This window comes from Tasmannia lanceolata, unplaced genomic scaffold (assembly GCF_043159265.1).
Source record: "Tasmannia lanceolata isolate RefF3 unplaced genomic scaffold, GAP_Taslan_0.1 ptg000025l, whole genome shotgun sequence".
Classification (NCBI taxonomy): domain Eukaryota; kingdom Viridiplantae; phylum Streptophyta; class Magnoliopsida; order Canellales; family Winteraceae; genus Tasmannia; species Tasmannia lanceolata.
In genome coordinates, this window is record NW_027518702.1 from 8,167,962 (window position 1) to 8,194,107 (window position 26,146).

Here is a 26,146-nt window from a genome sequence, read left to right on the forward strand (position 1 = left end):
AATTATGTGGCTTTAATGAGTGCCTTTGTTAAAAAGCATAAAGGAGGGGGTAGGATTGAAAATATGTGGGTTGAATGGGTCCCTCCATTGTTTGAGAGAGAGAGAGAGAGGCTTCTCTAGTTCGCCGACCAAAAACATAGTGGGCCCACATTGTTTGGATGATCCAAAGCATTCATTTGATGGGCTCTGACATAGATAGGGTGTGCCTAAAAAATTAGCTCCATTGCATCATCCTTACTCTTCGATTTGTGGAGGTTATATGCTTTGGATCATCCAAACAATGTGGGCCCACTGTGTTTTTAACCTCCACTGTCCATTTTTAACGTCCACAAATCAAAGGTTAGGACTTAGGATGATCCTATGGAGATGATTTTTTGGGCACACCCTATCTATGTGAGGGCCCATCAAATGAATGCTTTGGATCATCTCAACAAAGTGGGCCCACTGTGTTGGTTCTCTAGTCGACCGACTAGAAACACTTTGCTATATAACATTAATTCATAGCTAAGAAAATATATTAATTAAGCAATTCAGATAATCAATGATTATCTGAAGAAGTAATAAATTTAGAAAATCACTAATTAAGAGATGTGAAGAGGTTAACTAAAGGTTAACCCCAAAAGCCAAAATTGTGTTAATAAGGATGGTAAGTATTTGGCAGTCATTTTTTTTTTTTTTTTTACTTTTAGTTGGGGAGAATGAAATCTCACATCAATCAAAGTCCAGATCAAAGGGAAATAATAAAAGAAAAGGAAAAGAGATCCAATGTTGGAGATATGCAAAGTGAAAAGTTCATAGTGAAAACAAGGTGGTTAGTGGCAGTTAAAGCATTGAAGTGGGCCCTCTTTTTTAGTTGCATAGTATTGAGTAAATCACCTATTTCTGGAATTTGATTTCTCATATATGATAAGTACATGTGGGGCCCTTTTATTTCGTAATCTAATACATTCATCTGCTAGGCCCTATGGTTGATGAGTTACGAACCGAAGATCTTATGTTTCGAACAATCATATCTCTCGAACGACTGTTGCCTTCACTTGCTGAATAATCTATTTTACAAACCACAAATTCAAGGGTTAGGATCATCCGACGGAGAAGATGCCCTTTTCCAAACCTACTGTGTTTGTAGTTTTTTTTGTGGGATTTGCTAGGGACTTCCACATAAACGCATTTCGTGGCTAGCTGTTGCATGAAAGAGAAGCCACACGGGCTCACTTTTCAGCAGATTTTGTCTTATTCATTTAATTCATCTCAGAACACTACTCTCTCATGCAACAGCCAGCTTTTTATTAAAAAACTCGGCAAATTATAGTTTCATGGTGCTTGACAACTTGCTTTTTCCAAATTCTACTTTATATTTTTCTATCTACCAGGGTCCAGTTTGTTTTGGATTTTGAGAACCGATTGCGGATTGTTTGAAGCAATAATCAGTTTTGGACTCACAATCGGTTCTCAGTATCCAAAACAAACAAGACGTAAGTAGTTGGCTTCAATGTTAAATCTCCATGCCGTGATTCTCGGTAAGAGTCTTGTCAATCAACCAAACTATTTATCTTCTTTTTCTTTAAGACTAAAAAATTGGTTTTTTTAATAGTTTCATATGCATTGCTCAGCTTATATTCATATGCAATGCAGTTTGCATGTTAGTTATTAGCTTTCTAGATTTATAATAAAAACCCAAGTGGAAGTAAATGAAAAAAAATAAATGAGGAATGTATTGAGATTTTATATGGTGTAAGCCCGTAGAGTCCAGTATTCGTCAAGAAGTACTGTACTGTACGGCATACGTCATAGGAAAATCCAAACCGTCCATTTGATGGGCCTTAACATTTGATGGGCCTTAACATAAATAGGTTGTGGCCCAAAAATCATTTCCATAGGAAGGTCCTAGTCCTACGATCCCCAAAAAATCATTTCCATAGGATGATCATTGCCCTATGATCCATAAAAAAATCATTTCCGTAGTATGATCCTAGCCCTACCTAGGATCATTATGGAAACCTCTATAGATAGCCCTGCAATTCCCAAAAATCATTTCCGTAGGATGGTCCATTATGAAAACCTCTATAGATCGAAGGTTTGGGATCCTCCTATGGAAATGATTTTTGGGACACAACCTATTTACATTGTGGCCGGTCAAATGGACAGTTTGGACCATCCTATGCTGTAAGGCGTATGGTACTTCTTGAAAATTATTGGACTATACTTTTTTTTTGGGAATGGTACAGGACTAGACTATACGGGCTTACACGATATAAAAAGTCGCATTGATCAAATGAGAGAGGGAGAGAGAGGTATTTGAAGAAACAAAAGAAAAAAAAAAAAAAAACAGAGAGAGAGGAAATGTTGGTGAATTCTATTAAATTAAGTCCACACTCTCCAAGTCCTTATAAACGGCTAGACCATGTAAGTAGAACTCTCCAAGTCCTTATAAACGGCTAGACCATGAAAGTAGAGCTTTCTTATTTAATTGAATGAAGCTGTTGTGGTTGTTACTCTTTATATAAATAGTAACTTTCTGTACGGCTAAGGGTCCTCTTATTTTGTACTGTAATTTTCAATCACTAAATCAATGTGAGACTTTGTTTATTTATTTATTAGTTGTTAGAGATACTTCTTTAGAACTAAGAAACCCATATAACCTTGTTAGAGAAATAAATAAGAAAAGCTATATACTAATATACAAATGTTGGGGCAAAGCAAGAAATCATGTTAATGAAAACTTTATAGTAAATCACATTAAAAACAGAAAGTATACATGTTGTTCCAAAAATGAAAATCATTTTACAGAAATATAAGAAAATTCTATTACTAGTATTTGGGTCGGTTGGTCTTATAGCATTCAGGCCCATCCTTTAGCTTAAATTTTTATAAAAGGGTAAAAATTTAGGTGCCCAATTGAATACAGAGAAAGACAAAAGGGTACTTCTCTTACAAGAAGAGGGGTAGGGACATTTTAGTAATTTAAAGGGACTTGTGGTTAGAAAATTGGAATGTGTTATTGAACTATTACCCAAAACTGCTTAGCTCACTTGGGTTTGGGCCTTTTTCCATGAGGACAAATCCAAAACCACGCGGTTTCTCTTCACCGAAGTGGGTGAAAAAGTAGTATTGTCTTTTACACCAAAAAACCACCTAGCGGTTTTTGGTCTCAACATCTCAAAAGGTTCAGTTAGTTGAAAATCTTACCCTACACAAACTTCTATTTATTCTCCCCCTCACCCTTCAACTTTCTCCTCACAACTTACTTTTCCTCCTCTTTGTTTCTCCCCTCTTGTAACCACTTCAATGTAATCATATACATTTTCTTCTTAGACTCTTATTTTTTTTCATTTTAGTTCTTTTTATGACAAGTCTTAAGTGGGCTTAATTTCTTTCAAAATGCTGAAAACCCACCATTTTTTTGTGCAGGGAAATGGCTTTTGTTGGCTTACTTGTAGTTGGTTTTCTCTCAATGTTCAAATCTGTTTATGGGTATGGTTGGGGTTATGGTGGGGGTTGGACTAATGCTCATGCCACCTTCTATGGAGGGGGTGATGCCTCTGGAACAATGGGTATGCAATGGAACACAAAAACCCCAAATTTAGTTTTTATACTTATATTACTATAAAACCTACCAAAAAGATGTAATGAAATGAGCATTTGTGGCCATTGTTATTTTAGGGGTGACACTTATTTTCATAATGTTGTTACATTGACATTTTTCTCTCTCTTTGTTTTCAAGGTGGGGCTTGTGGTTATGGAAACCTCTATAGTACTGGTTATGGGACTAACACAGCAGCTTTGAGCACTGCGCTCTTCAATAATGGGTTGAGCTGTGGGTCTTGTTATGAAATTAGGTGTGTAAATGACCCTCAATGGTGTCTTCCTGGCACTATTGTGGTCACTGCCACCAATTTTTGCCCACCAGGGGGTTGGTGTAGCCCTCCTCAGCAACATTTTGACCTAGCTCAACCTGTATTCCAACACATTGCTCAATACAGGGCTGGAGTTGTACCTGTATCTTTTAGAAGGTATAACTTTCTTTGACATGCATCAAAAACCTATTTTGCTTTGGGTGCTTGATTTTTCAACTTTTTTTTTTCAAGGTTTCTGGGTTGTTTCTTAAAATCAAATCCTGTTCTTTTAGGCCTAAATACCATATATTTTAATGGGTGTATGTTACTTAAAAATCTTCTCTTGTTTGTGATTCTTATTGAGACTGTTTTCTCTTTGCTCTGTTTTAGAGCAGATTATAAGTGACATATATGACCTAAGAAGCCTAGCTTGTATTGGGTATTTTTGTGGGTTGCTAGAGTTTTCCCTTCTTTCTAATTCATACCTTTTCCTCCTTTGTGGTTTTAAGTAGTAGGGTTATCTAGGACTGGTAAATGAATATGCTTCTTGGGTATTTTCACTTTTGTTTTCAAGGGTATTTTATATGGTGTAAGTCAGTATGGTCCAGTAGTTTTCAAAAAGCACTGAATGGCTTACACCATAGGATGATTCAAACCATCGATTTGATGTCCATTTGATGTGCCACCATGGTTTTAAATTTCGACCGAAATCCAAAATTTCGGATCGAAATTTCGGATTTCGGTGGAGACCAACACCGAAATGGACCAAAACCGAAACGGTCATTTATTTCGGCCGAAATTTAGGTCGAAATTTCGGTTTTTCCGAAATTTGACCCAAAAAAACTGTTTTTTTATATTAATTTAATATTTTACCGAAATTTCGGTAATTTCGGCCGAAATTTAATATTAAATAAAATATTTGTTTCGGGTTATATACCAGATTTCGACCGAAATTTCGAAATTTCAGTCAAAATTTCGAAATTCCATGGTCCGAAACCAAAATTTTAAACCTTGTGCGCCACAACGTAAATAGGTTGTTCCCAAAAAATCATTTCCACCTATGATCTATTGAGGGACTGTATATTATGGAAACCTCTATAGATCTAAGGGTTGGGCTCATCCTATGGAAATGATTTTTGGGGCGCAACATATTTACACTCTGGTCCATCAAATGGACGGTTTGGATCATCCTATGGTGTAAGCGGCATAGTACTTTTTGAAAAATATTGGACTAAACGGGCTTACACCATATAAAACTCGTTTTTAAATTTTAATTTTCTCTTTCTTATTGTTTGTTTACTTTGGTGGGTTTTGAAGGGTACCATGCATGAAGAGAGGAGGCATAAGGTTCACCATTAATGGCCATTCCTACTTCAACTTAGTCCTTATAACTAATGTTGGAGGTGCTGGTGATGTTCATGCTGTTGCCATCAAGGGTTCAAGAACTGCATGGCAACCAATGTCTAGGAACTGGGGCCAAAATTGGCAAAGCAATTCTTACCTCAATGGCCAAAGCCTCTCTTTCAAGGTCACAACAAGTGATGGACGCAGTGTAGTTTCCTACAATGCTGCTCCTGCTGGATGGTCCTTTGGGCAGACCTTCTCTGGGGCCCAATTCCGCTAGACATTAGCTCAATTCCTAGCTAAATTTGGGGGGTGCCTCTATATTTAGCTCTATTTGAGACCATTGCAATATAGTATTATAGCTAAGTGTTGGGTTAACATGGAAGGGCTAATTTTAAGATGGCCCTTCTCATTTTAATTTCATATAGTGATTTTCTATTCCCTATCCCTTGGGATAGAAAATAGTAATGTCATGTTCTGTTTAGAGCAGAGGTGGACTTTTACCACCCGCTATTACTATATGGAGACTTATATTTTTTGTTTCTCATCTTTGGGAGATTTTTGAAGTTCATTGTAATCAGCTACTTGCTGAGTGTTTTCTTTGTTATATGGAGCCAGTATTTGAGACTGTAAATGTTGTTTTCCAAGTACCTAAGTAATGAAAAGCAGTTAATCCTGTGGTGTTTATGTTGTGTAATTTTGTCAATTTTATCTTCTTCAAATTGACTTCATAACTAAAGAATGTTTGGGTTGTTTTGGATTTTGAGAACCGATTGTAAGTCCAAAACTGATTATTAGACTCAAAGTTAAGGGAAATGATATCTGTACAACCATGTTTTGATAGTTACACTAACGTATTTTGTCTTATATTATTTAAAGAACTGTCCAAGGTTATTACTTATTGTCTTATCAACACAACCATGTTTTGATAATTACACTAACTCATTTTGTTTTTTATTATTTAAAGAGCGGTCAATGTTTATTATAGGTCCCAAAAAACCATCACAAACCAATTAACATAGAAAAGACAAGCTGGGTTTGTGTAATTATTAAAACATGGTTGTGCTCATATCATTTCCCAGAATTAAACATAGATCTGAGCCCAATAATAATCAGTTTTGGACTCACAAATTCACAACTGGTTCACAAAATCCAAAACAAACAGGGCCTTGGTGTTTTTTCATAAAGCCATTACACCATTATATGTAGAGGAAGCAAGAGCACACCTGTAAATATCAAAGAGGGTGTGTGTTTTTTATATTTTCCCCATTCATCTTGGAAGTGACTTTCTCCTTATTTGTTCTCTATTAATTTATAAAATGTCTAATTTATGGTTGTTTTTTCTAATTTTCTTCTAACTTTCTAAAATATAATTAAGGATTTGCTTTATTTTTTTTATTAGAACAACCATTTTAATTGGGGGACTAATGTTTCGGCAAGCAATGACTCTGAACCTCCCCTCCCTCACTCATTATTTAAAACCTTATAAATGTAAACTTCCCTATAGTTATTAAATACTTCAATGTAAATTTCTTCATAGCTATTATATATCTTATCTATACTACTATACAAAGAAAAGTGGATGATCCTAGAACCTAGAGGTGACAAAGGACCCAGACGATCTAATGAATCCAAAGGGTCAAAACTTAATTGGAGACGGCTAATGTATGAAACTATTTCCCCTCGTTTCGAACTACAAAAACTCTCTCTCTCTCTCTCTCTCTCTCTCTCTCTCTCTCTCTCTCTCTCTCTCTCTCTCTCTTATTTCTTCCAATTCCTAAGTTACTGGGCTCTTCCTCTGCCCCTAAGTTCTAACAAGTTAGACATTAACCTAATTTGGCTCTGTTTGGTTGCCACTTGCTTGGCATCCTCAAGGATTTCCCATGCAAAAGAAAAAAGAAAAAAAAAGCATTCATTGTTCTTCAACTTTATGGTGCTTGGTTGCCAATTTAACATCGAAATCCCTGAAGACTACCACACAAGTTTCAGAGGTAAAAATTGCATGTCTTTCCACGCGGTATCAATGCCCCCTCCTTATACTTTCCAAGTCAAATTTATCAAAAAATGAGGATTTTGGCTTGGGAACTTTTGCTTTTTCTCTTTCTCTCTTCCTTCTCTCTTTCTCTTATTTTTCATATTGATAATAACACCCTCCTCCACTGCTCTACGAGTTTGGCAGCCAAACACTACTACAAGGTAAATCAAATGTCTGTCTCCTCACCGTTGACTACTTATACCACTAATCTACAAGGTAACTACCTATATTCAAACAAACTGTCTGGTTGCCACATGCCTAGCATCCTCAAGTATTTCCCAAGCAAAAACTGCACTTTTTTTTGTTACTTTATGGTGTTTGGTTGCCAATTTAGTATCTAAATCCCTAGAGACTACTAGACAAGTTTCAGAGGTAATAATTGCATTGCATGCCTGGTAATGTGCATCAATGTCCCCTCCTTATACTTTTCAAGCAAAATTTCTCAAAAAGGGAAATTTGGTTTGGAAAAATTTGCTCTCTCTCTTGTCTTTCTATATTGGTAATAACACGCTCTCCCACTGCTCTACGAGGTTGGCAACCAAACACTACTTATCACTAATCTACAAGATATAAGTCAAAGAGGATCCAAACACTACTTATTCTTATTCTACAAGGTATTAGTCTGAGGATCTTCTGGCCGTACCGCCGTAGTACCAAGAAGTGAAATTTTAAGAAATTTTTCCAAAAACTGATGGATTATTTATTTTAAGACCATAAGAATTATTTCTATGGTGTTCCCACTAAAGAATATGATTGCTCTGTCAAATTTACTGCCTCCAAATGTACTAGCAAATTCAATTTGATTAAAGAAGAACGAAGGCTTATGTCATCCTGACAGCTAGTTTTTTTTTGGTAGAGAATAAATCAAAGAAAGAAATAGGCTAGTGATGTTGACACTACCATGTTTTGATAAATGCACAGACTCAGCTTGTCTTTTATTATGTAATCAGTTCGCCAAGGTGATTACAGTTCCGAAAAAGCTCTAAGAAGCCAATTAGAAAGGAAAAGGCGGAGTTTGTGCAACTATTAAAACATTGTAGTGCCAATATCAGCAGCCAAGAAAATATTCCTTTTTGTTGCTCCACAGGTGGATATGCTGTTAAAGTTGTTGCAACAAAATTGAAGAATACAACAGTGGCTTTAATGAAACTCTTGAAAACTTGTCACCTTTCATACACTTGTCTCCTTAATATCTCTCTTCTTTAATGTGATGTTTTGTCGGTGTTTGCTACTTGAATACAGACTATACGAGTGTAATAAATCTTCTATGTTTCTTGGAAATAAAAATGGTTAAGATTTCGTTTTACTGAATTGGGTATGTGATGAATCAAATTTACTTAAGCTGGGTGTTTCTGTTGAAGTATAACATAGGGACAACTCAAAAGAGGGGCAACATGTGCCACGTGTAGGCCAACCCCAAAAAGAGGGACAACACAAGACGGGGAGCGTTAAGTATAAAAGATTAAGCTTTTGGAGTAATTGGTCATTTAACATGGTATTAGAGCTACAGGTTCTAGGTTTAAATGAGGGGCCACACGTGAGGGGGGAAGTGTTGAAGTATAAATGATTAAATAACGGCAACTCTAACAGCTTAAGCTTTTGGAGTGATTGGTAGTTTCGTAGTTCCTTTTCGGATATCTACTAGTTCCTTTTCTCATATCTACTGAACTGGGTATTCCTTGAAGGGGATTTGCTAGGCAATTTTGCGGATCATTTTTGTAGGAAAAAAAATGACACACATGCTCACTTTTTAGCAGATTTTGTCTTATTCATTTAAATCATTTGAGGTGGCTGTTCTCAAATGCAAAAGTCAGTCGCAAAATGGCTTTCCGCAAAATTGCCTAGCAAATCCCTCAAATTTACAGTGGATCTTAACTGGGTATTTCTTGAACCATATTTACAGAACTGGGTATTTCTTGAAGGAATCGAATTTACAGTGGAATTGAATTATTTTTTGCTATCGAACAGGTGATTTTTTGTTGTGTTCTTTCTTTTTCAATTCCTCTCTATTGTCTCCTCTTTCCTTGTTTGTTAATGGGTTTTAGCTGGATAGAAGCCTGATATTTGTCCTCACTTGCTGTTATGTATCACATGATTGGAGAATCTTTGAAGAGAACAAGAACCTCAAGTCATCCATGACCACTCCTTCTTAATTCCTTATGGCCTTCTGTCGTGAATATTATACTTGTAACATGGATGGCAGATAAGGCATAAAAAGTAAAGACTACTGATATTGGCACTACCATGTTTTAATAATTTGACTAACTCAGCTTGTCTAATCTGTTTTAATTGGCTTCTGATAGCTTTTTGGGAACTGTAGTAACCTTTGACAGCTTCTTTGGGAACTGTAGTAACCTAAATACAGCTGTTTAAAACAGAAAAGACAAGCCGAGTTAGTGCAATTGTTAAAACATGGTGGTACCAACATGAGTCAAAGTAAAACTTACTGAATATTTGAAAGTTATTCTTTCTTTTCCCTCAGAAGATGAATTTCTCAAGTATTTTCTTGAGAAATTTAAATTGGATAAATAACGAGAACGTAAAGAAAATTGGTCCAAAAAAAATGGTCTTTTTCTTCAGCAAATTGGTCCAAAATAACGAGAAATTTAAATTCAGTTAAGTTATCTTGGCAAGAGCTCAAAAAATCATGTGGGCCCACATTTTTATTAGAAGAGATGAAGATGAATAGAAGATGTTGTATTGATAGACGTGAAGAGGGCTTGCGTGTGGGCAACCTTGACAAGTACTTATCTTGCTGTTCGTGACACATCTCATTCATTCTCCACCTTGCCCTGGGTCCATGCTTTCATGTTTTGGTTATGCTTCTCTGCTACTACATACCATAAAATAAGACTATCCCACTTCATCTTTTCTTTTTTAAATCAAACTCCCTCCTTTTTCCTCCATTCTTTTCTAGGGCAGAACATATAAACCTAGTGGGAACTTCGAGTAAAAAATTAGGCAGAATTATCAACAGAACCCATGCTTTTCAAAAATTATCAACGAGGGACAAAAGAGGTCTTGTCAGTAAAAGCTGGACGAAAATGCCATTTTCTTAAGCAACACGTTTTGCTTTGCTTTCCCTCTTTTCTCTTCTTTCCTTCTTTTTTTTACTTTTCCATTTTCAACTTTGTTTTTGGACCAGTTTTCTTTACTTTCTCGTTATTTATCCAATTTAAATTTCTCAAGAAAATACTTGAGAAATTCATCTTCTGAGGGAAAAGAAAGAATAACTTTCAAATATTCAGTAAGTTTTACTTTGACTCATGTTGGTACCACCATGTTTTAACAATTGCACTAACTCGGCTTGTCTTTTCTGTTTTAAACAGCTGTATTTAGGTTACTACAGTTCCCAAAGAAAATTACTCCAAAAAAATCCTGGGATTGTGATATTTCTCTGTGTTGCTGTTCTTCAGATTTTGTTCTGAGCCAAAATCTTTTAACAGAACAGATAAAGAGATAAACCAATCGGGTAATAACGATGGCACCCGTATCCAATAAGATAGAGAAGACAAGGTGGATTCAAGTGAGTTAAAAAAATCTCAAACACATGCAGTTTCCTGGGAATTTCAGATTGGTCTGCACCTTTTCTCGGGAAATGTGTTATTATTTTCAAAATAAAAGGAAAGAGGAATACTAAAATCTCATTTTCTATTGACATTGAATATCAGCTTTACATTTCATTCTGTTCTTTTATATGATGGGTGTTTTAAATCTAAAACCAAGTCATGATTGTTGAAGTATAAATGATTAAATTAGTACAACTCTAACAGCTTAAGCTTACGGAGTAATTGGTTGTTTCACATGGTATCAGAGCTATTTCCTCACGGCAGGTTCAAAACCCCACAACTCATTGATATTAAAACTTCACTTGTACGGCCAACTCAAAAGAGGGTCCATATGTGCCACGGGTAACCCAAAAAAAAGGGGCCACACGTGAATGTTGAAGTATAAATGATTAAATAACACCAACCCTAACAGCTTAAGCTTTTGGAGTAATTGGTTGTTTCACAATCTTCTTCGATTTTGATTGAAAAATCAGATTTAACATTTAATTCTGATGGGTGTTTTGAATTTAAAATTTTCTTTTTTCACTTTGTAGATAGGGCTTTTACCTTTTTCTTTTATGGGTCTTTTAAATTGAAAAAACTGATTTAAATTTTGTGTCATGTTGTTGGAGAGGAATCCCTGACAGGGAAATGCACATGGCTGTCCTATACGGTGGATCATCTTTCTTTTTCAAGAGGTCAATTTCATGATCTTTAACATCCAACTTGATATTTCACCACTTGTGGTAAATAAAAGTTCCAAGTTAAAGTTCATGGACCACTAGCATCTGTAAAGATTCTTTCTGGGCTTCTATTCTTCAGGAGAGCCCATTTTGATTATCCTTAATGTTTCAACTTGGGTTTCCCACATGGAGGTTTTACAAACTAAAGCCCATGAGGGCCCCCTTTATTTTTTTGAATGGAAGCCCATGGACCCATTAAATCTAAAACTATAGCTTTTGAACTTTGAACTTCAAATTTCAGCATCAAGCTTTTTAACTTGGGTTTCCTACATGGAGGTTTTACAAAATAAAGCCCATGGGCCCTTTAATTTTTAAAAAAAGATATAGCTTTTGAACTTTGAACTTCAAATGTCATCATCTAACTTTCTCAGGCATTGATTCAAATCTGGAAGCAACAGCCTGAAATGAATTTCTAGATTTCTTTTGGCCCTGTTTGGATTGAAGGATTTTCTTGGAAAAGTTTGGAAAGGAAATTTTTTTCACTTCTTTTAACCATAAAAAAACATAACTTGAACCAACCCTATTCAATTGTTAGTTAGGGGGACCTTCAATTTATGATGACATCCCTCTAAATTAATCACAATTAAATTATTTCCCTCTAAATTGACGAAAGGAAAAAATTTCCAAGAATTTTTTTTCCATGAGCAATGTTTTTCTTGTGCGAGTGGAGTAAGGAATATAGAATACTCAACTCAACTCAACTAAGCCTTTGTCCCAAACTTGTTGGGGTCAGCAGTAAGGAATATAGAATCATTATGGATATTTTACCATTTATAATGAGGAAAGCTTGTCTCTGTTCAGTTCAGTTTTAAATATTCCCATTCAGTAATTTCAAATTTGGGAATATAAAGCAGTTGGAGTTGGGTGAAAGATATGATACTTATGGCATTATTTGGGAAATGCTATATTCTCCCTCCTTTTTTTTTTAACTTGGGACAGCCCCCTCCAGTGCAAGCCTCCTCTAGTGTAAAAGAATGTTCATAAATTAACTAGAGGGGGCTGTCCCAAGTAAAAAATAGGGGCAAATATATCACTTCCCCTTTTTTTTTTGAGTCTTATGTTTTGTTTCTTGCTAGTGGAATTCTATGTTTGGCAATAGATAAGGGTATCCTTAATTCCTTATGATTAGGTATTTAGAGATCTTTTTGCCTTAACCAAGAGATAACAACTTTAGTTTCTTACCATTTCTTATGTCCTACTATTGTCTTTATTAGACTTGTTTAATGTCCTACTATTGTCTTACCATCATGACTTCAACTTTTTTACCCCCATCATATAAGCCCCCCCCCCCCCCCCCCCCCCCCACCACTTCCTCAAGTCGGTACGAGTTGCGGAAGTAGTGACGACGGTCCTGAAATTCGCATAGTGCTTACATGGGCTGAGGTGTGCTTTGAGGGGGAGAACGCATGCATAGGGAGAGTCGCTTCGGCTTCTGGAGTTAATGGAGGGTCATCGATGCTGGGAAAAAACCCTTTCCCGCTTTGGTCCAACCTGTGAGAAAACGATTGAATACAAACAATGGAAATATACTAACCACAAAAAATATCAACAAACAACCACAACCAACACAAGAGAATTTTTACGTGGAAAACTCCTTCAACGTAAAGGATAAAAACCACGGGACCTTTCTCGGAGTCCACCCAAATCTTCACTATAATACTTTAGGTACGAAACCTAATTCTCAACATCATCAACGGGGTAAACATCCCCCATTCCAACAACAATGGAATCCACAAATATGAGAGAAGATAGAGCAACAATATCAACTCCAAACAAGAAGAAAAAGTTGAAGAAAATGGTGAAGATCTCACCCAAAATCTGTTGTCCGTAAATGACGCAGAAACCTGATTTAGAGAACTCCAAATTACAATCCAACCGTTCAGAATGTAGATCAAGATGTCACGAACCTGCTGTCCAAATATCAGCTCAATCAGACCACGGATCAACCTCCGACCGTCAGTTTGATCACTGCTGCGCAGAAACCCCTTTTCCTGTGAATTTTCCCCGCTTTTTTCTTCTATTTTGTGTTGTTCTCTCTAGTTGCCAAAGATTAGGGCTACACTTAGAGATATGCTTTAGGTATAGAAAGACCATATTTTCCCTCTAGTTAAAACAAATTCCAAATAAACCCTTATTGGGCTAGACTTAAATCCAACAAATCTCCCCCTCCAGCCCAATGAGGGAGATTCCAACACTGACTCCTCAAGTGAAATCCATGCCGGCCAGATGCCGGCAAAAATCAAACTTATCTCTCGGAAGTGCCTTTGTCATCATATCTGAACCATTAGCTTCGGTATGTACTTTATGTAGTTCCAACTCTTTGGACTCTAAGATGTCTCGTATCCAATGATACCTTACATCAATATGTTTCGACCTCGCATGAAAAGTGGAATTTTTCGCGAGGTGGATAGCACTTTGACTATCACAAAGTAGCACATACCTTTCTTGAGTGAGACCAAGTTCCTCTGTAAGTCCTTTCATCCAAAGCAACTCCTTGCAAGCTTCCGTTGCTGCGATGAATCCTGCCTCTGTTGTAGACAAAACAATACATTTCTACAATCTTGACTGCCAAGCCACAGTTCCCCCTGAAAAATTGACCAAATAGCCTGAAGTAGATTTCCTAGTGTCAACATCCCCTGCCATGTTTGAATCAGTATACCCAACAACAATCGGCTGTTCACTTCCAAATGAAAGTTTCAAACTAGAAGTGCCTCGGAGATATCGTGGGATCCACTTTACTGCATTCCAATGCTCTCTTCCTAGATTTGAAGTAAACCGACTAACTACTCCAGCCGCATGAGCTATATCTGGCATTGTACAAACCATTGCATACATCAAACTACCCACGGCGGATGCATAAGGAACTCTTTCCATGTCTTTCACCTCTTTCTCACTCGATGAACATTGTTTCCTACTAAGCTTGAAGTGTCTAGCAAGAGGCGTGCTCACCACTTTAGCTTTATCCATTTTAAACCTTTGAAGCACTTTCTCTATGTACTGCTCTTGAGACAACCACAACCTCTTGGCCTTTCTGTCACGACTGATCCTCATACGAAGAATTTGCTTAGCCGGCCCCAAGTCTTTCATTGAAAACGACTTACTCAAATCTCGCTTCAACTTTTCAATCCTTGAAGCATTCTGGCCAACTATAAGCATGTCATCCACATAGAGCAGTAAAATGATGAAGTCATTTTCTGAGAACTTCTTCACAAAGACACAATGATCGTAAGTTGTCTTCTTATAGGCTTGCTCCCCCATAAAAGACTCAAACTTTTTGTACCATTGTCTCGGCGCTTGCTTCAACCCATATCAGCTCTTCTTTAGCTTGCAAACATAGTTCTCTTTACCTTTCACTTTGAAATCCTCTGGCTGCTCCATGTATATATCTTCCTCCAAATCACCATGAAGGAAAGCGGTATTCACATCCATTTGCTCAACCTCAAGATCAAGACTAGCTGCCAAACCCAAGACAACCCGGATTGAAGACATTTTCACAACGGGCAAGAAGATCTCATCATAGTCAATTCCCTTTTTCTGACTGAAACCCTTAATGACCAGCCTAGATTTGTATCGAGGATGTGAAGAATTCCCATCATCCTTCAACCTATAAATCCATCGATTCTTCAAAGCTCTCTTGCCCTGAGGCAATGTCACCAACTCAAAGGTGCGATTGTCATGCAACGATTTCAACTCATCTTGCATCGCATCAACCCAGTCTTTCTTGTTCGCATCCTCCATTGCTTCTTCAAACCTTTCAGGCTCACCTGCATCTATTAGTAGCACATACTCCTCAGGAGAGTATGTAATGGATGGATGGCGGTCCCTGGTAGACCTCCTCAAAGCAGTAGCTGGTGGAACTGTAGGTGCATGCTGTTGAACATCAACAACACCATCTGCCTGAGCATTACTGTCATCTGCACTCTGCTGGTCATTCTGAGTTTGATCCTGAACTTGATATGGAATCTGATCCTGAACATCATACTGAGTATCGACGTCATCCTGACCTTGCAATTGCGTCTGCAACTCGATGGATGGGGCTGAGTCAACATCAACCCACATATCAGAATCTCTAGATACTATCTTCTCCGTCTTCTCAATGTCCATTATGGTCTGATTCTCAACAAAAAAAACATCTCGACTCCTCACAATTTTCTTCTCAACTGGATCGTAAAGTCTGTAGCCGAATTCATCATAACCATAACCAAGAAAGATGCATTGTCGCGTCTTGACGTCCAACTTGAACCTCTCATCCCTCGGAACAAGGACAAATTCTTTGCAACCAAATACTCTTAGATGGTTATAAGAGACATCCTTGCCAAACCAAACTCTGTCAGACACATCACCATCTAAAGCAACAGTGGGGAATAAATTAATAACATGTGCCACTGTACTTAAAGCCTCACCCCAAAAGGATTTTGGCAATTTGTCATATGAAATCAGGCATCTGACTCTCTCAACCAATGTTCTGTTCATTCTTTCTGCTATACCATTCAACTGAGGTGTTTTAGGAGGTGTCTTCTGATGTCGAATACCTTGCTGTCTGTAGTACTCATCAAATGGTCCGATGTACTGACCACCATTGTCTGACCGGATGCATTTCAACTTCTTTCCTGTCTGTCTCTCTACTGAAGTCTGAAACTGCTTGAATACATCCAACACTTGGTCCTTCGCCTTTAAGGCATAAACCCAAAGTTTCCTGGAATGGTCATCAATGAAGGTAACAAAGTAAGCAGCACCACCAAGTGTTTAAGGTTTTATTGGACCACAAACATCTGAATGTACCAATTCTAATAAATCTGCTTTTCTCGAAGGAGGGTGACTTTGAAATGAAACTCTTTTCTGTTTCCCAGCCAAGCAATGTGCACATTTCTCAAGCATTGCACTCTTCACTCCAAAGAGTAAATTCTTCTTAACTAATATGCCCATACCTTTCTCACTCATATGACTCACTCGCTTGTGCCACAACTCAGTTGCATTCCCATCTTCCACAACATTACATATACCCTTGGAAATCTTGGCCTGCAACAAATATAAAGAAGACTCTTTCTTTCCTCTAGCCACAACTAATGAGCCTCTGGTGAGTTTCCACTGTCCATTATTAAAGGTATTGCAAAACCCTTCTTCATCAAGTTTTCCAGTTGAAATCAAATTCAAACGAATATCTGGTACATGTCTGACATCTCTGAGAACCAGCTTTGTTCCATTATTTGCCTCCAAACACACATCTCCCACACCTACAACTTTGGCCAAGCCATCATCGCCCATCTTCAATGTGCCAAAGTTCCATGGCGTATAAGAAGTAAAGAACTCCTTCTTTGATGTGATATGAAGCGAAGCTCCACTAACAATGACCCAACTCGTCTCATTGCATGCAAAATTAACGTTATCCATACAATGACAAGTTCCTCAGTGGCGGTGGCGACCCGATCATTATCATTGTGATCCTTCTTCTCATTGTTGTCACTACCATTTTTCTTCTCTCTTTTCAGCTGGAAGCAATTTTTTCTAATATGGCCCTTCTTGCCACACTCATAGCACTCAACATCCTTTTTCCATGAACATGACTTACTTCGGCTCTTGTGTTTACCTTTTGGACCTCTACTTTGACTTCTCCCCCTGTTTTCGGCAACCAAAGCTTCAGAGTGGGACGAAGAACCTTGAGTTTTCTTCTCATTTCCTCATTTAGAATGCCACTCTTAAAAAGTCCATGGTGACAATACCATCAGGAGTAGAATTACTCAACGACATACGAAATGTCTCCCACGAGTCTGGTAGAGTACCAAGCAACCAAAGCCCTTGTACCTCATCTTCAAATTTAATATTCATGGCTGAAAGTTGATCTATCACTCCTTGAAACTCATTCAAGTGATCGGATATAGATTGTCCATCTCTATATTTCAACCCCATAAATTGCTTTATCAAGTACATCTTGTTGTTGCCGGTCTTTCGCGTATACAACGATTCAAGCTTGCTCCACAGAGTCCTGGCATGTGATTCTTTACTGATGTGATTCAAAACATTATCATCCACATATTGTCGAATGAACCCGCACACAACTTTATGCTCAAGAGTCCAATCGGCATCGGTCATGTTGTCAGGTTTTGTATCGCCGAACACCGGTAGATGCCAACGCTTCACATATAGAAGGTCTTCCATTTTACCCCTCCAAACATGATAATTCCTTCCATTCAAGCTAATCATTTTATTCAAATTCGTTTCCATCGTTCAATCAAAGTCATTAACAACCTTGCTTTTCTCAAGCAATATCACAAACACCTTGTGTGCAAACAACCTGGATGCTCTGATACCACTATGTTGGGAAAAAACCCTTTCCCGATTTGATCGAACTTGTGAGAAAACGATTGAACACAAACAATGGAAATATACTAACCACAAAAAATATCAACAAACAACCACAATCAACACAAGATAATTTTTACGTGGAAAACTCCTTCAACATGGAGGATAAAAACCACGGGACCTTTCTCAGAGTCCACCAAAATCTCCACTATAATACTTTAGGTACGAAACCTAATTCTCAACATCATCAACGGGATAAACATCCACTACAAGAAAAAAGACATTCAACGACATTCTTTTACCGACGTTCACAAAAAATGGCACTAATATTATATATATACCGATGTTTGTAAAACTACCGACGGTGAAGGATTGTTCCCGCGGGAAGTAACTTATCCCGCCCAAAACATGCGTAGTATTTTTTTACCGACGTTTAAGGAACGCCAATAAAAGTAATTATTTACCGATGTTTTATATGTTAAACGTCGGTAATTAATTGGATAGATGCTTTCCTTTTTTTATGACGTTCACGACCGTCTCTGATTATTAGAAATACCGGCTTTTTTTCCCAAACGTCGGTGACGTGTTAAAAGATAAACTCGCGCCCTAGCTTTTCCCACCCCGCTCTTTCTAAAACGTTCTCTCCCTTATCTCGGCAAGAAATCCTCCAGAAAAACCAATTTTTGCCCTTCTAAATCGAAACCTCCCTTTCGTGCAAAAAAAAAAGCCTAATCTCTGTGGAGAAAAAACCATAATCTCCATCCTTTCCAAATCATCTTCATAGAATATATGATCCTAACCCTTGATCTGAAACGGGTAGGGCATATCATATAGCAGCCACAAACAATAAGAGGAAAATTGACAATCATCTCAAAGTAGCTCTCCAGCTCTATCCAATCGCCTGTTAGGGTAAGTTCTGTACATTATTTTTTTTTCATTTTATACTGTTTTTGGGCTTTTTTCATAGATCATTTACTTTCTGCTTATTGGGTTTTTGTGCATTTGTTTTCCCTATTCTTCTTTTTGTTCATTGCCAATATAGCAGCCACAAACAAGAAGAGGAAACCCACATCGGCAATCATCTGAAAGGTGCGCTTCGGTTTATCCATTTTGTTAGCACATAACCCATGTAAAATTTTTTTTCATTGATTTTTATTTCCCAGTTTCTGGTATTTGTAGACTCCGTAGAGTTTGCGTTGAAGCCGTAAGAATTTGTATAAAGGATTTACTCCTTTTATCTTCCCATTTCTTCATATTTTATATTTATTTATGATTTGAATTTGTGTGATAGCAGGAAGTGCATCTGGAGGTTCATCATTTCTTCCTATTTTATATTTCTCCATGCCCTAGGGCTTTGCTTTTGTTTGATTTTTTTCCATCTAGGCTTTTATTTATTATTGTTATTGTTGTTGTTGTTATTACATGCCTTGGAGTTCCAACAGTGAGTATTTTTTTTTAATTCCCCAAATTGTTGTCCAGATCTGGTGAAAGATCCATACTCAATCTGCCCTATTTTGTGTCCCGTCAGGTGTTTTTTTCTTTGGTTAAGAAAGCTTTCAAATAGACCTGAAATTCATGCCATTCAATTGCCATGGAAGCTGTCAACGAAGACCACTTTTATTCAAGTTGTAAACGCCCTATTTACCCACCTAAACACCCGTTGAGTGTGTGCTCTTTGACATGTTCCATCAGCCAATCAAATACTCTAATTAGTGAGCCCATGATTAAATAGTTGCTAGTCACATTTTGAATTTGTATTAATGTCAGTTTGTATGCCAAACAAGCTGTGAACTAAGGGCATTAATTCCATATGCTACCAAGGACATTAGCTCCATTAGCGTCACACTTAATTTAGTACATCAACGCCCATTACTTCTATTAGCCTCAAGTAAGAACAATTGTGGAGAAGTTGTTACAACCAAATTCATTAACAGGCCATTACTGTTCTGTCTTTGAGAGTTGTTTTGTATTGGAGTGCAATATTAAGGAATGCATGTATGCTGTCTGTTTAATATCCTCTGAGAGTTAACAAGATTCTAGCGTCTTAGTACTTCCACAAGAAGTTGGTTGTGGCAACTATTTCAATTTATATGCTCAAAGTCTGTCATAACCTCAACTTGTGGTACTGTAACTAGAGAAGACACAACCTAATGTATATATAGTTTCATTTCACTGTTTCTTCATTTTTTGTATGTTGGGGGTGGTGGCAGAGGTGGGGAATTGTAGGACTATGTGTGTTGGGGGAAGTAGGGAGTAGTAGTATGTGTGTGTTGGGGGGGGGGGGGGGGGGGGGGGGTGTTAGGAACAATCATGTCCAAGTTAACCAACTGGGGGGTTAGGCACACTTGGATTGACCGAATATAACACATTCCCTTTGTTTGATTTGGCTTTGAATAAAATTAAGTAGTGAGTAGATATATCTGGAAGTTCCATCATATTTAGGATTTAGCCTTGGTAGGTTTCCTCCTCTCGATTTTCATCTAATAGGAAGTAGGGTGGCATCGTATATACGAAGTGCATTCACATGGAAAATTGGGACAATCAATTTTCCCAACACTTGATTAGGAATAGGAGGATTTGAAGCAATGAGAGCAATGGGCATGGTCACTGCCGCTGACAACTAGCTATCAAAAGTTGTGATTGTGAGTGTGAGTGCCTTCCCTTCCCCCACATTGTATTGCAAGTGTATCGGCTGCTTACAATCACAAAACACTTTCCACCCTATAAGTCCTTCGAGAACAGAACATTGCCAGTGATCACAAACCCAACAGGCAATCTCCCTATTACTACGAGCACGAGCTCAGTAGCACAAAGACGTGAATGAGTGGGATTGCAACCCCCCGGGAGCAAAGTCGACACAGTTCATTGATAACCCAAGGGTGTTGAGCCATTTGGTCGTGACATAACGACCAACTAACCTTGACTTAAGTTGTAGATCCAGTTATGATATTATCATAATAATCAATACATATTATATGTAATTACAAATGGGTTTTGAACTGGCCAATCTAAGGAAAGCTTAAATGGCTAATAAAGACTCGTTCTTTAAGCTATTTTTTAAGTTCAGAACACAACAGAGGGTTATATTGTATATAGGTTTGGTAGGTAGCAACAGCTTAGCAGTTACCATGCTTTGAATTTTGATTAGGTCTTTGGTAGTACGTAGCTCCATAGAGAAGCCAAAAGGTTCCTTTAGTGACGATGGTATCCATCTTTGAACTAGAGGACTATATTGAAATCTAGTCCTAGCTCATCTTGCATGGTGTTCATGCACAACATAGAGAGTTAGGCTAGAAATATGAAACTTCCCACAGGAATAGCTGTGTCTGATTTAGGGATCGGAAGAACCCCTCTCTTGGCAGTACGGGTGGGGGAAATCCTCTATTTCTGGATGTAACTGTTAATTTGGACCAGAAACTGGGAAGGTGGACATTCACATTATTTCTGAACACGGTCAAGAGTTCATGGTAGAATGGAGTTCACGGTTTCCACAAGAACAAAGGGCTTAGTTCCCATGCACATGTGAGATGGTTACTTTGAACTTTCAAAACTGCTTCACAAGAATTCAAGCCCTGGAACATTAATTCAATGGCATTTTCTAAAAGATTACAGTCAAAGCTTTGCTTTCTGCACAAGTATTTCATAAAATTGTGACATCCATTTTATCAAGCACTTGAAAACCAAGTTCATCAATAAAATTCCCAAACAACATCACATTACTCAGGCCTTCAAATTCTATTCATAAGGTATTGAAAAACAAAATAGGCCCTCAGAGATTACACTTAGATGCATTCGAATAGGCTCTTGGTTTAGGCATTCCAATGTGCATAGAAACCCTAAGTTTTCCTCAAAATAAAACCGAAATTCATTAAAAAAAAACAACAACAAAAAAAAATCCTAAACAAAGAGAGAAGAGGGGCTTCAGTGAATTCACATTCACATGAATTGGAAAATGTTTGTGATTCTCTGATCAGCAATGTAATTCCAGAACCATTTTTAAAAAAAGCAATGTAATTCCAGTAATTGGTTTTAGTACTTAGCTTTCATACTCAAGTAACGGCACCAGATGCAAAAGCAGCAGTAACAAATACTCTATCTTGTTATGGAAGATGGCATTTCTGGTTAAAGCTGCAACCAATGAAAATCTAAAAAATAAGTTACCTTTAGTGGTCCCATGGAAAACATGGACAAATTAATCATACCCCTTATATCTTTGCTAAAGATTTATCAACAACAAATATTGGATAACTATCGGTGTGTTTTGAATAAATGATGGACAAGAGAGACCTGGATACATTGGTCGTGGAAGGAGATTCCCTTAATATGATAGGTTTAGGGATCGGAAGAACCCCTCTCCTTCGAGGTTTGCCTATGCCATTGAAGTAGTGCAGGAGCAATTGGAGGGTCATGCAGTTTCTTTGTGGCACGTTAGGAGGTCGGCTAACAGTGAACCGTTTAGCCAGCTGAGGAGTTGGGAGAGACCGTATGGAATTTGAAATTCTTTCCTCCTTGAGATGAATGTTAATTTCACTAACACCCCATTTCTGCTCAGTATGTATGGTTGATGGATGGATTCAAACCATCTTTGTGGTGGAACCTACCATTAATGTGCTGCACTAAAATATCACATTTATTAGACAAACATTTATGGAAGGGGTTCTGTGGATTTTTCGCTGCCAAGAATGAAACAAAATAGAAAGAAACCAATTCAACTCACCTTGCTGATAAATGGACTTTTGCCTTTTGAATACCAGATTGCTCATTTTTTGTAACAAACCAATTCAACTTGCCCTAATCCACAGATGGACCCACCATATTAGAGAAATCAGATCCAATAACCATACACCCACATGTATATCAATGACGTATGATGAAACGATCTAGATCTTGACGTGATTAGAAGCTAGATCAAAGAAGATCATCAAGTAAAAGAACCAATGATGCGACACACAAAGCGAAGCTTGTGAGAGAAAAAGGGTCTCTCAGGCTACGATTGACAGTGCCTCTTTAGCAATACGAAGAGCTTAGTTTGGAGCCCAGTAACATAGCCCAGGCGACATAGACACACTTTTGTTTATTCCTATTCAACCGACATGAGAGCAGACCATGTGTAGACTATATGTGATCATTGGAGTGATCATAGAAGAAGGCTTAAAACAGAGTGGGCCAGCTTGCTTGATCATATTAAGGAATTAAATGAATTCCTTCTAACTAATATGAGAGTAAAATGTTACAGTGTATTTTATTCAATAACCCATTGTAATGATTGATCATTTTTTTTAATAAGCATGTATGGCTTTGGTTTTTATTAATTTGATACTAAGAGATAACAACCCACACACATTTTCATAATGCCAGTCCCTACATATTTTTAATATTAGCAGCCCTTAAACTTTGACATTTGCAACCCTCACCTTGTTTTAACATGTGCAGCCCCCACCTTGGTGTAACGAAGTCAGCCCTGTTTTTAGCACATTAATACAGTCCATGGCGATACTCCTTGTTTTCACGTAAACTCAGTCCATGTTTGGCCCCAGTTTTGGCACAATTCTGTCCATCATTTAGGCCCAATTTTTTGCTCAAATCTGTCCACAGTTTGACCCCAGTTTTGGCGCAAATCTGTCCACAGTTTGGCCCCTGTTTGAGGCGCAAATCTGTCCCATAGTTTAGCCTTGTTTTATGCAATATTAACTTATAGTTCAGTCCCTATTTTGTATAATGCACAATCAGCTTGTAGAGCAGCATATATATATGTATGTTTATGTGAGTCTATATGTGTGTATATGTACATGGGTGTGGCTGTAAGTGAGTGTCAATGGCTGTATGTATATGTGTGTGTGCATGTTTGTGAAGGCATATGAATATATATAAAAGTGTCAATATGGATCAGGCGTTTGGATAATTAGTTAAACATGATAATAATAGCAGTCCCTCATATGATGAATATTGATCCTTCTCTTTTGTTAAATCAGTAAAATGTCTATAGCTGCTGTCCAGCAGGGGTATATACTTAATAGTTGGGACCTTTGATTGATTTAAAGTATTCAGCTAGTGTTCCACAGATTTATACACTGGTTCAGACCCTCTTTACTTCAGTTTCTTATTGAATCATAGGGTTTACACATTGGTTCAGTTTCTCGCTGGTTCTATGTTTTTACACTTGTTCAGTTTTACTGATTTTGTATTAGATAATATGCTGACTTTGTGGTGCATCTCTAGTTGGAATGGATCAAGATGTATTATTTGTAGTTCTTATGTATTTATGGTATTCATGTCTTAATGCAAGAGATTATTTCCTATTTATGTATGAACATGAATGCTTTCCCTATATATTTTTATGTTATCTAATATCATGATTTTTGGTACACAGGACCGAGACAAACTTGTGAAAATATATGGGGGCATAGGATGTGATATTCATCCGATTGACAAATGTATGTGAGGAGTTTGTATCATCACGTCTACTCCCTCGGTTTATCTACTTGTATCCTGTATGTCAAGACATGCGAATATATGCAAGAAGTTTTTGTGTAGCAAATCACAAGAGGGGAACATATATCCAAGGCTTTTTTGAAGTGATTGGATTACATTTTTGACTGGGCTATAGTTTTTGTTATTGTTTTGTGAATGTGATGTGCGTATACAGGTTTTATGTTTGTTGTAAGGATGGAAATGGTTTGTTTGATGACTTTGGATGCCTTTTTTTATGTTGTTTGGATGCCAATATATATGTACATGTTACTTTATAATGGGTAAATGTTTTGGTTAATTTTACATGGAAATTAATGATTTGTTTGATGACTTTGGATGCCTTATTTTTCTCTTGTTTAGATGCCAACAGATTCATGTTATTTTCTAATGGGTACAGGATTTATACAGGTTCTAAGTCCCCCAATTTGCTGCTCTGTTTACAAAAAAAAAAAAAAAAAAAAAAAAAAACTATTCACCGGCGGTCATAAAACCGTCGGTAAATCGAAACACTATACGCCTTTATACCTTTCACCGACGGTTATAACCGCCGGTGTATGTCATAAATACCGACGGTACAAATGCACGTCGGTATATAGAAACGGAAAAAGTCCATCGAAGTGTCATTTACCGCCATTTAGCGACGCTCATGACCGCCGGTGTAAAATACATTCACCGACGGTTACTTCAACCGTCGCTGAATGTTTCTTTCCAAGCCAATTTTCTGTAACTTTACCAACGTTTTAAAGCGTCGGTATAAATCCATACACCGACGGTTATTAAAGAACGTCGGTAAAAGGGTTTAGTCACGATGAAATTACCGACGCTACGCCAAACCGTCGGTGTTACGTAAAGCGACGGTTTTACGGGGTTTTACCGACGGTCATGAACGTCGCTGAATCTCCTTTTTCTTGTAGTGATCCCCCATTCCAACAACAATGGAATCCACAAATATGAGTGAAGATAGAGCAACAATATCAACTCCAAACAAGAAGAAAAAGTTGAAGAAAATGGTGAAGATCTTACCCAAAATCTGCTGTCCGTAAATGACTCAGAAATCTGATTTAGAGAACTCCAAATCACAATCAACCGTTCAGAATGTAGATCAAGATGTCATGAACCTGCTATCCAAAAAGCAGCTCAATCGAACCACGGATCGACCTCCGATCGTCGGTTTGATCACTGCTGTGCAGAAACCCCTTTTCCTGCGAATTTTCCCTCTTTTTTCTTCTATTTTGTGTTGTTCTCTCCAGTTGCCAAAGATTAGGGCTACACATAGAGATATGCTTTAGATATAGAAAGACCATATTGTCCCTCTAGTTAAAACAAATTCCAAATAAGCCCTTATTGGGCTGGACTTAAACCCAACAATCGAATCTAAGGGGCATGGTTATAGCGCACGCCTTTGAAACAGTTGAGGAGTTATGGCACGTGGGAGTTAACACTCTAAGTTCAGGGAAGCTAGAGCATCTAGATGATGGCGATTGCAAAGGAAGCGGTGAGAGGATCCACATGGCATGATAGGGCAATGAATCCGAATAGTCACTATCCGCTCAATGAACTCAGTTAGTTGTGTCTCGAACGGTGCTAGAGGGGTCTATAAAAGGAGAGCTATGGTCTACATTTTTCTGGCACAAGTCTGATATTTACTTTTCTTCACTTTTTTTTCCTCCTCAGCTTGGCGTGCACTATCTTGCTTTTGAAGGTAGTCACGAGTGAGCAGGCGGATAAAGGATGGAGTCTAGGTCATGCAGAATCTCGCCGTCTGTAGGTGACCAGAGTTCGTCTCGTGTCTCAACCATGAGGTCCACACGCATTTAGTCTTCTCGGCCTCCCTCCCGCCTGGGTCCATCTCTGGGGGTAGTATATTTG

At 37.8% G+C, this 26,146-nt stretch overlaps 1 protein-coding gene and 1 long non-coding RNA gene across 2 annotated transcripts; both read left to right on the forward strand.

The window, feature by feature from the left end:
- The first annotated feature begins 3,137 nt into the window (after window positions 1-3,137).
- Window positions 3,138-5,865, forward strand: LOC143857721 (expansin-A10-like). The gene is made up of 4 exons (XM_077368177.1): window positions 3,138-3,290; window positions 3,412-3,554; window positions 3,725-4,013; window positions 5,154-5,865. Coding segments are annotated over exons 1-4 (741 nt in total). The 5' UTR covers window positions 3,138-3,288; the 3' UTR covers window positions 5,461-5,865.
- Window positions 5,866-18,371: 12,506 nt separating this feature from the next.
- LOC143858044 (uncharacterized) lies at window positions 18,372-24,607 on the forward strand. The gene is made up of 3 exons (XR_013238847.1): window positions 18,372-18,715; window positions 18,852-18,895; window positions 24,177-24,607. It is a non-coding gene; the product is annotated as an uncharacterized LOC143858044 (long non-coding RNA).
- Window positions 24,608-26,146: the final 1,539 nt, after the last annotated feature.